General features: G+C 36.3%; 1 protein-coding gene across 2 annotated transcripts in view; it reads right to left on the reverse strand.

Annotated features, from left to right (window-relative positions):
* FSIP1 (fibrous sheath interacting protein 1) overlaps positions 1–13,242 on the reverse strand; it is a 203,776-nt gene that overhangs the window by 156,269 nt on the left and 34,265 nt on the right. For both annotated transcript variants that reach the window (XM_079914495.1, XM_079914494.1), the window contains 3 exons: positions 5,050–5,148; positions 2,889–3,013; positions 1,292–1,402 (listed from right to left, as the gene is read on the reverse strand). In XM_079914495.1, coding sequence (XP_079770621.1) covers positions 1,292–1,402; positions 2,889–3,013; positions 5,050–5,148 — 335 coding nt within the window. The remainder of the gene's footprint in view (positions 1–1,291; positions 1,403–2,888; positions 3,014–5,049; positions 5,149–13,242) is intronic.

Raw genomic sequence — 13,242 nt, forward strand, 5'->3', positions numbered from 1 at the left:
TCATCTGTTGAGACGTGGATGGACCTAGAGACGGTCATACAGAGTGAAGTAAGTCAGAAAGAGAAAAACAAATATCGTATATTAACGCATGTATGTGGAACCTAGAAAAATGGTACAGATGAACCAGTTTGCAGGGCAGAAATAGAGACACAGATGTAGAGAACAAACGTATGGACACCAAGGGGGGAAAACCACGGTGGAGTGGGGATGGTGGTGTGCTGAATTGGGCGATTGGGATTGACATGTATATACTGATGTGTACAAAATTGATGACTAATAAGAACCTGCAGTATAAACAAACAAACAACAAAAAAAAACCTAATACTAAACTTTCTTTGGGTTATTTGTATGGAAATATGTTAATATAAATGTTTCAGATATTACATGAAATTTCTAAAAATCTTATATGTTCTGATATAATGTTATAAGAATTCTAGTTATTACTTTAAAATGTATATCTCAGAAATAACTTTAAAAAATAAATAAATAAAAAGAATATGGCTATAAGTTTAGTATGCAAACAAGCACAAACGCTGAGCCACTGCACTCCTTATGTGCTTGTCTGGGCCCTATAAATACCTGCATTCGCACCGTGGATTCACGCTTTTCCCCTCCTTACACTCAGTCTGTGCTCGCCCCAGACTCTTCACGGAACTAGATGCCCAGCGGTACCTGGGCAGGAGCAGGATGGTGCTCTTCAGGATTACTGAAGACTTCGCTAAAATATCATGGAACCAGTTTAGGGATAATAAGAAATGTCCAAAATAAAAGGATCCAGAGAAACACAATTCTGTGTCATCAATGACCAAGCCCATCACATCATAGGCAGAGGTTGTTATTGTGAAAGCCAATTGTCGTCACTCTTATAATGACATAGGAGAGTCAATAATGAATCGGCAAGAATAAATTAGAAAATTTAGATAAAAATAAATTTGTAAAACGGGATTTTTTTTTTTTTTGCGGTTCACGGGACTATCACTGTTGCAGCCTCTCCCGTTGCAGAGCACAGGCTCCGGATGCGCAGGCTCAGCGACCACGGCTCACAGGCCCAGCCACTCCGTGGCATGTGGGATCTACCCGGACCGTGGCACGAACCCATGTCCCCTGCATCAGCAGGTGGACTCTCAACCACTGCGCCACCAGGGAAGCCCAAAATGGGATTTTTTAAAGTCAGAAATATTGTTCCATAATTTGAAAAATTACTATAAATTTATGCTAATGGGTCAATAACATGATTAAAGAAATAAAAATTAAGAAGTGTAGAGCTTGTGGAATATCAGAGTTTACTTACCTCAGAACTGGACAGCCCCGAATCACTGTTATCCAAGTCCTTCAAAAGTTCAACCAGCCTTTTCTTCTCTCTGTCAATCATAACTACTGGTTGTCCTGAATTCTTGGCCAACTACAGAATGTATGAATGGAAAATATTAAATACTCAAAGCAATTCATAGTTCAGGAAAAATAAAAATGGGACCTGAGGCTTCTACAATACAGAAACACTAAGGTAAAATTTGTGAGATTAGGCATTTTCATTTGCTAGGTAATTTTACTTTATGCCAAATTTTTGATAGAGGTCCATTCTCCAAGCAAAGATATTCAACCATTTCAACAAACATTTTATTTAAAATTAAAACATGGGCAGTTTGCAAACCTCTCTTTATATAATATGTATCAATGCAAAAACATATTTGCTGAGACATTTGGAAGGAATCTTACCACTTCCTATGTGGCATATATTCACTAAATGAAACTGCTTTTAAATTTCAAGAATATCATATCAGGAGTTTAAATAAGATTCAGTTACTATTGTTAAAAGGGAAAAAGGGAAATATATGGTGGAGCTGCTGTCTGTGTCAGCAAGAACTTGGATATGGGGAAAACCTTACTGCTCTTGGAAAATTAAACACTAAATCAACATACAATGAGCCAGAACAAAGAGACAGAGCAAGCTGGAGAAGGTCTCCTTCAGATCATACAATGATGGAGCACAGAAAAGTCGAGAGTCCCAGAGGTCAGTCCTCACAGCAGCAGGCTGACCCAGAATCCAGTCTGCCTGGAAAAGACGTGCTAATTGTGGAAAAAGCATCAGGCTTGAACTATGAAGAATTACTTAACTCTCTCCTCTTAACACTTCACACTCACCAATGTAGCTTTCTAGTGACTTAACTGCCTGAGTGGTTTGCCATGAGCCTCTGTCCCATACTTACATTTCTTGCTATAAATTAATTCGCATTCTGGTCTAATACAGGAGTTCTTGTGCCCTTAGTTAGTCTAAGTCTGCCTTAAGGACAAACCAAGTGAGACCGCAGGGCCTGTAAGACCAAGGTTGAGCCCCTAAATCAGGGAGCTAATCAGAGCAAGAGACAAGTGACAGGCTGCCAGGAAGCTCTGCTAGAGTTGGGCGGAAGGGGCAGGGGCAGTGGGCAGACAACCAGTTGGCCTCTCCAACTCTGCCAGGAGAATTTTCCATTCAAATTTCTAAATGCACCAGTTATAAAATCAGTCTCATTACTTTAATAAAACAATTTTAAAATTGATTTTAAATATGCAATTTAAAATCTGGGAAACACTGTCCAAAACTATTTTCTAAATAAATGTTTTTCAAACTGCAGGAACCAGATTCATTTCTGCATAATGAAACAAATGTAGTAAGTTGCAGCTAGCAATTTTAAAAGGGGTAGGATGGGATAGAATAGGATAGGATGGAGAAGAAAATAGTGAAGTTAAGTACTGGCTCATAAAACTTTTCTATCAGTTGTATATAGTGTTTCAGTTACATACACGTGCATCATGGTCAAAAAAATATTTAAAGACAATGAACACAACTATTTCCATGCTTGCAGCTCACTTCATCCCACATTCTGGCTTCTAAATTTCTAAGTACATACCTCAATGTTTCGCTTAATAAAATCCTGGCTGTGTTTACCCCTGAGCTCAATCTTTTCTGTATTTGAGAAAGGTTTCTTTTCTGCTTTGATCAATGACTCATTTCTTTCCACACCATACGTAAAATCTAATATTAAGAAAGTTCAAAATTTTTTCAGAATTATAATTGTCCATTATGCTAAAATTTTACCTTAAGCATATATTAGGATATATAAGAAATAAAACACACATAGAAGTACTTCTAAATTCCAGATCCAGAAACTTAATACATACAGAGATTTTTTTTTTTTTTTGGCTGTGCCACACGCCTTTCAGGATCTTAGTTCCCCGACCAGGGATCAAACCCGTGTCCCCTGCAGTGGAAGCGCAGAGCCCTAACCACTGGACCACCAGGGGATTCCCCAGAGATTTATTCTTAAAAAGATAAATGTGTTCCCATAATTTGCCATGAAGTTCTCATAAAACTTCTTTTGTTATTCATTATCCTGTATCAAACTTCTTATGCTGATTCCTTTGGAATCACGGGAAACACAAAAAGAACTTCAAGTGATATATGTAAAGGAGAAATCTCTGATGTCATGGGAATTTTAAAATATATTTTATTTTAGTCTTTATATGAAATAAAACTTTCCGTAAGGCTAGAGTCATTACCCGCTACTCTGTTAATTTGCCATCACCCTCTCAGAATAAACTTTTTGTTCAACCCTGTCTTTTAAGCAAAGTCTGGGCATAAGTGCCCTGGATGTTCCACATCCTATCTGCACAAACCCCTAAAACCCATTTCAATTTATCAGTTTTTCTCAACCTTTGAAAAGAGATTTGAGTCAACCTCTGAGTTGTTCAGACCTTGAGTACTCAAGACAAGAGTAAGAAAAATACTTGTGGACTCTTATCCCCTTTATAAAATATCTTGTTTTCATTGTAGTCACATTTAAAGCATTTTTTAAAAAATTATGTGAATCCTTCATTAAAGCTCTAAAAATACACAGAAAGAAGAGTCCTCTTAAATGAGAAATGGAGTCCACCTTACAAAATAGGATAAATTGCCATATTAAAGTCCAACAGAAAAAAACACTAGCCAGTAGCTCAATGTAGACAAGGCTTACTTAAAAGTTACCTTTGTTTTATGAGAGAGGTTACTTCAATAAAAAGGATTAAGGGAGCTAGTCAATTGGTGTATTTACAGCTTATTATCAAAGATTCAGTATAAATTTCATAATTAAAGAATAAATGTTGATAACACTAGCTGAAAAGAACAAGGAAAAGGGTGAGATCTCTGGATTTAATTTCTTTTCAGACAAAAGAAAAGTTTTACTTTTCTATCCTTTATAATTGGGGTTTTATTCTTTAATCAATAACATGATTTTTTTAAAAAACTATCAATAGTTAAAGTATGATTTACTTTTTTGGAGAGTGGCCTTCTTAGATATTAAATATATAACTTTTTCCCATAATCCAAATTGTATACAGTCTTTTAAGTTGAAATATGAAGTCTATTCATTCAGCTGAAGTTTCATATTCCCTTAAACAATACATTAAAATAAATCAAATTAAATGCATCTCTGTCTACATTTATAATAGTTTCTTTAAAATATACTTTTAATAAATTATAGGATTAAACCTTAGATTGTCTGGTAGGAATTATCTCCCTAGAAATGTCCTCTTCTCTCCATCCTGGTAGTGATCCAGGGTAGAAGCTGCCATGTTCCTATAGTGACCCCAACCCTTGCTAGGTTGGATGAGTTGGTTGAACCAAGGGTGGGCACCTAACCCAAGACAGATCAGTTGGTCTCTTCTCTAGGATTTAGGAATTGAATTGCCCTCTCAATGACTAGCCACAGGATATGCTCTTGGGAATCAAAGAAGCTGTCTACCAGCCGGATTCTTTCCATAAATTTTCTTTTTCACTTAAAGCTAGGTTTCTATTACTTGCAGCCAGATCTTCTTTAGCTCTTTATTATACAAAATTTCAATCCAAAAGTAGAAAGACTGGTATAATAAACCCTCAACAACTAACTTCAATAATGACCAATCTTGTTTCATCTATAACCTCACCTACTTCCACTCACCACTGAATTAAATCACATCAAGTCGTTTCATCAAGTCGTGAATATTTCTAGATACTGCTAGTATCTTCTTGTGACAGTATGTAAAATCACATACCTTTATTGACATTCTGTATACAGTTTTCATAGTCTTCTGGAGGGACTTGAGTGTGAAACACAGAGAAAAAGGTATCTTCGTGCTCATAGCAAGAAGGATCTATTGATTTAAAAATCACGTGTTCAATACACACAAAATAAATAAGGAATTGTTTATGTGAACAGTTGTTTTAAAAAAGATAAGACCTAATGTTCTCTGCAATATTCCTCAATTCCCTCCACACATGTTTCTTAACACAATGTCACTTTCAAAAAAAAAAGACAATGTCACTTTCAGGTAGAAATGATAATCATCTTTGTACACATGAGCCACTCAAAACAGAGCAATCAAGATAATCAACAGAATTTCCCTAGAACTTCTGTGCAAAGAGGATGTACAAGGTTGCACTAAAACATCACATTAATTAACTGGAGATAATGTACCCAAAGTCTAATATTCTTAATACGGAGAATGTGCACACTGCATAACTTTGTGTTTTTATTTTTTATTTTAGATCCCCAAGGTTTAGATTTCAGATATAGGGTCAGTCATTAAAATAACAGAATGTGTTTCAGAGAGAAAACTGGGGAGACACTTAGCAGTTAGCCTTCTTTTCTTTTATTTATTCTCTTGGGATAATATCCCTAAAGAAATTAGGAAATTGTGGTTTTTAACTCTTTTTGTTTAATGTAATTTGTTTCATGTTCTACTAGCTACTTCAGACACTGTATATTTACAAGAAACTGCTAACATAAATAAATATCATTTTGCCTTAATATGAGAGAATCTGCCAGGTTATGGCACAGAAATGTTTTTGCTTAAGAAAACATGACAAGTCTTGAAGACACTACAGGATTCATCACCTACCTCTGAAACAAACCTGATTCAAGCATCTACTTGGAGACAATACAGGCAAGATACATTCACCCTAACACACAAACACCACCAAATTCATAACGTACAACTTCTGACAGTAAAAAAAAATTCATCAATCCAATTCCCTAATTTGGAATTCATAATAATCTAGCATCACCAGGATTGACATTACAACCATAATCCTTGTACAATCTTTGATGAGTTAATCTAGCAAATTAGTGGTATAAGCCTTGCAGGGAGAGGGGTAAGCTACTCAAAAAGCAAAAAGGTTTAAAGTTCTTTTCAAACTTTAATTGTTTTGCAACCACTACTATTAGGGGTCTTAAAATATTCATTAAAGCAGGCTCATCGAGTCAGCAATTTGGCAACGTTCTGTTATTGGTTTAAGTTGCATCACATATCCAAAGTGGTAATATATTTATTTTTGATCACATAATTCCTCTTTAATAGCAGTTTCACTCAATTTTAAACTAAAGTACCTAGAAAGACACAAAAATATGAAAACTTGCAATACTAAAAACTATTATAGTAAGGTGATACTGAAGCTTTTAAACCCAGGGTTTTTTCCTAGGCTGAAATCATTCGTGTGACCCCGTGGCTCTTCACCCATAGTCGCAGGGTAGTCATTGCCTCAGACAGAAGATGGGTACAGCCTAGAACAAAGGCCTCATAGCTCAGTCTTGAGTTTAAAAGACAATAGTTGTAAAAGGCAGACATTCAACTGCAGGAGCTCAACTCCTTGAGAGAGAAAAAGCATTTTCTAAATTCCAAAAGTCCTCCATTAGAAAGCTCTTCCTTATAGTCAAAAAACATTCTAATTAATGTAGAAGAAATGATGGAATTAGAAAATAACCATTTGGTAACCATCATAATAATAATTGATTCAGGTAGGAATCATCAATGGATAATAAAACTCATGGGTGAAAGTTTGAAGAATAACAGGATAATAGCCTCATAGTATCCTTCCATGAGATAACTTATTCAGTACAAAAAGAAAAATGGTAACTTTACAGTGTAGAAACCTGGCAGACACCACCTTAATCAAATGATCAAAGTTAACATCATCAGTGATGGAACAATCAACATCATGCATTTCCTGATATGATTCATGGAGAAGAACACAGTACCACTTCTGTGGGATTTCTGCCAAAAATGCATAACTTGAACCCAATATATGGAAACATAAACAAACCCAAACTGGGCAACAGTCTACAAAATAACAGGCCTATAATCTTCCAAAATGCTAATGTCATAAAACACAAAGAATGACTAAAGAGATATGACAATTAAATGCAATGCATTATATTGAATTTTCTTTTGCTAGAAAGGATTTTAGTGTGACAACTGGCAAAGCATGAAGAAAGTCTGTCAATTGGATAGTAGTATTGTATCGATACTTATTTCCTGATTTGTGTGCATGTGTGTGTCCTCTTGTGGACAGGAAGACAGAGGATGTGGTAAATGTTAACACTTGGAGAATCTGTATAAAGGGTATTTGAGAATTCTTCATACTTTTCAGACTTTAAGTCTGAAATTATACCAAAATTAGAGGTTAATAGGAAAATTTTCAAATTTCCTCATTACAAACATTCTTCTGGGGGAAAAAAGTCTCCCTTGAGAGATCAAGGGCCAGACCTTGAAAGACTGAGCACAATTGTTTTATTAACATTTTTTTAATTGAATGAAAGACTCTTTCAATTTTATAGTGCTTTACAATTTTCAAAAGTTTTCAGCACAATTTTTAACAAGAGTCTTAAAAGAGGAAGATTGCAGGATTGATTTAAGTTGCTTCCTGCCACCTAGAGAAGAAAGCCCATCCCAGACAATGGGAAGGACCTAGAAGAACATCAGAGGGGATGAGTTTGCAGAAGACACAAGTGACACACACGTGAGGCTGCTCCCTGGCACTCATCCCATTAGAGGTGAAATCTTGGAGTTGGATAGAGATCACCAAAGAGAATGGGAAAACCAGAGCCCTGTGGGCTCTGCCTCACTGCATACCTGGAACTTGGGAGGAGACTCCACACACAGTGCTCCACACCTACCCCTGACAGCTCCAAAGCAGCAATGGCAGTGTGGCATATTTAGAGGAAGACAGGGCCTAATATATTCACCCTTTCTTTCTCCCTCTCTCTCTCTCCTCCCGACCCCAACACACACACAGAGAGAAACATATGACATACAATGGCATGACTGGCCTGTGGCATAGAAGAGAACCAGAAGTTCTCACTTGCCCCGATTAGGTAGAAACTGACCTCTTCCCACTGCACATCATGACACCAACCAAAAATGCACACATCCAAATGTCCCCTATAATTAAGAACCACCCTATTAGCCTACAGAGGAAATTTCAATTAACTCAAAATATCAAAACAATGCCCACAGTGTTATAGATTTCCACATTGACTTTTAAAACAGAGGGCTTAAAAAAAATCCTGGAGAACAAGGGAAAAGCACCATTTTCTAATTAACTATAAAGTCAATGAAGAAATAAGAGTACAATAACAACCTGTAGAGAATAATGATGATACCATACAACAAAGAATGTAGTACAAAGCTAAATCTATATGCAGAAACAAATTTATAGCAATAGGGCTTTTATCATATTGTTATGGACTGAACTGTAACCCCCCAAAATTCATACATTGAAGCCCTAACCCCCAGTGTGGCTGTATTTTACGGAGGTAATTAAAGTTGAATGAGGTTATTAGGTGGGGTACTAATCCAATAGAACTGGTGTCCTCACAAGAAGAGGAAGAGGCACCAGAGATATCTTCACCCTGCTCCTCTTCTTCCCTTGTGCACAGAGAAAAGGTCATGTGAGGACACAGTGAGAACGTGGCCATCTGTAAGCCAGGAAGAGAGACCTCACCAAAAAACAAATTTTCCAATACCTTGATCTTAGACGTCTAGCCTCCAAAACTGTAAGAAAATAAGTTTCTGCTGTTTAAGCCACCCAGTCTGTGGTATTTTTTTTATGGCAGCCCTAGCAGACACATATTTTAAGAGAAAATAAAATGAGCTTAACTAGTTTAACTGAAGAAGCTAGAGAAAACAATAACAAGTTCAAGAAAAGAAATATAGATAATTGTTAGAATTAGCAAAGAAATTCAAAACTGGCTCACAAAGGTATAAAAAGAAAAATCCTCAAGTATAATTTTAAAAAGAGAAAACACTCACTGTAATCAAGATAGCATGGTATTGGCAAAAGAATAGCCACATAGATCACTGCAACAGAATAGAGGATTCAGAAATAGACCTGCAAAAATATAGGCAACTAATCTTTAGCAAAAGAACAAAACAGTTGAATAGAGAGAGGATAATCTCTTAAACAAATGGTGCTGGAACAACTGGAAGTCCATGTGCAAAAAATAAAAAAAGAAGAACATAGATACAGACCTTATACTTTTCACAAAAGTTAATTCAAACTGGATTATAAACCTAAATGTAAAATGCAAAACTATAAAACTTCTAAAACACAGGATAAAAATCTATATGAGCTTCAATTTAGTGACGAGTTTTTGTATACAACACCACAAGCATGATCCATGAAAGAAAAAATTGGTAAGTTAAGCTTATTAAAATTTAAAACATCTGCTCTGCAAAAGATACTGTTAAGAGAAGGAAATTACAAGCCACAGGCTGGGAGAAAATATTTGCAAAACACATATCTGACAAAGGAGTTGTATCCAAAATGTACAAAGAACTCTTAAAACTCAACAAGAAAACAACCAATCCGATTTTTTTAAATGGGCAAAAGACCTAAACAGACAACTCAGTAAAGAAAATATATATATGACAAACAAGCACCTGAAAAGATACTCAACACCCTTTGTCATTAGGGAAATGTAAATGCAAATTAAAACAACAATGAGATATCAATATATACCTATTAGAATGGCTAAAATCCAAAAAACTGACAATACCAATTGCTGGCAAGGATGCAGAACAATAGGAACTTTCATTTTTGCTGGTGGGAATATGAAATGGTAGAGCCATTTTGGAAGACAGACAGTTTCTTCCAAAGTTAAACACTTATTGTATGATCCAGCAATCCTGCTCCTACATATTTACCCCCCAAAATGGAAATTTTATGTCCACACCAAAATCTGCACACTAATGTTTAAAGCAGCTTTATTCGTATTCATCAAAAACTGGAAGCAATCAAGATATCTTTCAATAGATGAAGGGAAAAACAAACAGTGGTACATCCATAGAAAAATATTTAGTGACAAAAAGAAATCAGCCATCAAGTCACAAAAAGACATGGATGAATCTTAACTGTATATTGCTAAGTTAAAAAACCCACTCTGAAAAAGGCTACATACGGAATGATTCCAATTATACAACATTTGGAAAAGGCAAAACTAGAGAGACAGTAAAAAAATCGGTGGTGGCTAGAGGTTTGGGGGAAGAAGGGAGAGTTCAATGGCGATTCACACAGGGGACCTCTGTTCGTTTTGTTTGTTTGTTTTAACATCTTTATTGGAGTATAATTGCTTTACAATGGTGTGTTAGTTTCTGCTTAATAACAAAGTGAGTCAACTATACATATACATATATCCCCGTATCTCTTCCCTCTTGCATCTCCCTCCCTCTTGCATCTCCCTCCCTCCCACCCTCCCCATCCCACCCCTCTAGGTGGTCACAAAGCACTGAGCTGATCTCCCTGTGCTATGCGGCTGCTTTCCACTAGCTATCTGTTTTACATTCGGTAGTGTACATATGTCCATGTCACTCTTTCACTTTGTCCCAGCTTACCCTTCCCCCTCCTCCTGTCCTCAAGTCCATTCTCTAGTAGATCTGCATCTTTATTCCCTGCCCCTAGGTTCTTCATGACCATTCTTTCTTTTTTTTTTTAGATTCCATATACATGTGTTAGTATACAGTATTTGTTTTTCTCTTTCTGACTTACTTCACTCTGTATGACAGACTCTAGATCCATCCACCTCACTACAGATAACTCAATTTCATTTCTTTTTATGGCAGAGTAATATCCCATTGTATGTATGTGCCACATCTTCTTTATCCATTCATCCACAGAGGGGATCTTTAAGTGTGGTAAAACTATTCTGTATTATACCGTAACAGTGGTTACACGACACTATACATTTTTGGAAACCTATAACTTCACAGCACAGAGAGTGAACCTTAATGTACACAATTTTCAAAAGATTATTTAGGATGTCACAGAATCCCAGGATAAAATACAGAATTTGATAAAACAATCTGTGTTATCAATGTATGAAATAATGTCACTGGAGGGGGTGAAGGGAAAAATGCTCACTTTAAGTAACTGTGGAAATGAGTAGACTCTGCAAGACTAAAGGCAATAGAAACTGCACGTGAGCTCTGTACTCCGGTTGATGAGGTTATGTCCTGTGGGGTACAGGTCAACAATTCTGGTATCACTACACACATACGGTAGAATTGAACAATTAAGTAAATGGATGGCCTTTGATGAGAGCCAGGTGTTTCACTGTTGGAGTGGTGGTTACAGATAAGCAAGAGAAAAGGCTAGAATGATCCATGGGGTAATAAAGTCAGAGACCTAAGTATGAACCTATGTTTAGCCTAATACAGATACAGATGGTTACACATAGAGATATTTATAGATAAGTGTGTAACAGGTTACACAGAAGGCCTAGAGTCAACAACTCCCCAGTAACAGCAAGCACACCTAGCATCCAGATCTGGTTTCTAGTATCATTCTCCAATAAGAGGAACCAGCTGATTGGAGAAACGCTGATTCTAGGACTCAGGTAAGAAACAAAGAAGATGAGTCTGAAGCCACAAAGTGAGGAAGTGCTCACAACAACAGCAAAATAAAACACACAGTGGAGGAAATATGACAAAAGGACACAAGAGTCAACTGAACAAGCTCCCAATGGTCAAAGCTGTAAAATTTTGAGCAATGAAATAATCCAAAGTATAAACAAATATCCACAAGTCAATAGTGAAATAAATAAATAAGGAGACTAGATGAATCCCCCATGCAGAATAATTCACAATGGGACTGCCCTGGTGGTCCAGTGGTTAAGAATCTGCCTTCCAACGCAGGGGACAGGGGTTCAATCCCTGGTCGGGGAACTAAGATCCCACACGCCGCGGGGCAACTAAGCCTACGCACCACAACTACTGAGCCCGCGCCACAGCTAGAGAAGCCCAAGAGCCACAACAAAGACCCAGAGCAGAAAATTTTAAAAATAAATAAATAAAATGTAAAAATAATAATAAAGAATAATTCACAATAGTTTATGTAAATGCTCTGCCATCAAGGAAGTGATGCATAACTCCCCACTCCTTAAGTATGGGCTGCGCATAGTAACTTTCTTCTGAAGAAGACAGTACGGAAAAGAAATTTGAGAAAATTTACAGTGGAGAAACCTGACAAATACTTCCTCAGCCAGGTGATCAAAGTTAACATCAACAGTGATAAGTTATACTGATAGTATGATGGGATGTAATGGAAATGGCACTTTAACTCTATGGTCTTCCTCCCAAGAACATACAATACAAATCGAATCATGTGAAATCCATGACATAAGTCATAACTGCTGGAAATTGTACAAAATACCTGACCAGTACTCCTCAAAACTGCCAAGGTCATCAAAGACAAGGGAAGTCTGAGAAAGTGCGCAGCCAAGAGTAGCTTAAGGAGACATGAGTAAACGTACTGTGGTATACTGGATGGGATCTTGGAACAGGAAAAGGACATCAGGTAAAAACTAAAAGCCTGAATAAAGTATGGACTTTAGTTAATAATAATGTATCAATATTGGTTCATTAATTGTAACAAAGGTACCATACTAATCTTAATAAAAGGGAAACTCGTTGCAGGTATATGGAAAATCTCTGTACTTTCTTCATATTTTTCCTGTAAATCTAAAATTGTGCTAAAATTAAAAATTAACTTCACAAAAATTCCAGATTAAAAAGAGAAACAAACAACTAACAAAATTAGAAATAAGAAATGGGACATATAAACAATAAGAAGGAGAATTATCATTTTTGAATGCTATATGAAGTTTTATGAGTAAAATTTTAAATCTCAGTGAAATGGATACTTTAAAATCTCAATGACGTGGACATATTGCCAAAATTGACTCCAGAAGACTAGTAAACTGTAATACAATAGTAAATATGAAAGAAGCTGAGAAAAGAATCAGAGAATTGCCTCCAAGAAATTATTTGAACCAGATGGTTTTTCCAGTGAAATCTTTTAAATTTGGGGGAAACAGATAATCCCCATGTTATATAAACTGTTTCAAAGCTTAGAAATAAATGGACAGCTAGCCCCATTCATTTTATGAAGCTAACACAGACTGACAAAGCATA

The sequence above is a fragment of the Stenella coeruleoalba genome, assembly GCF_951394435.1.
Source record: "Stenella coeruleoalba genome assembly, chromosome: 2".
NCBI lineage: Eukaryota > Metazoa > Chordata > Mammalia > Artiodactyla > Delphinidae > Stenella > Stenella coeruleoalba.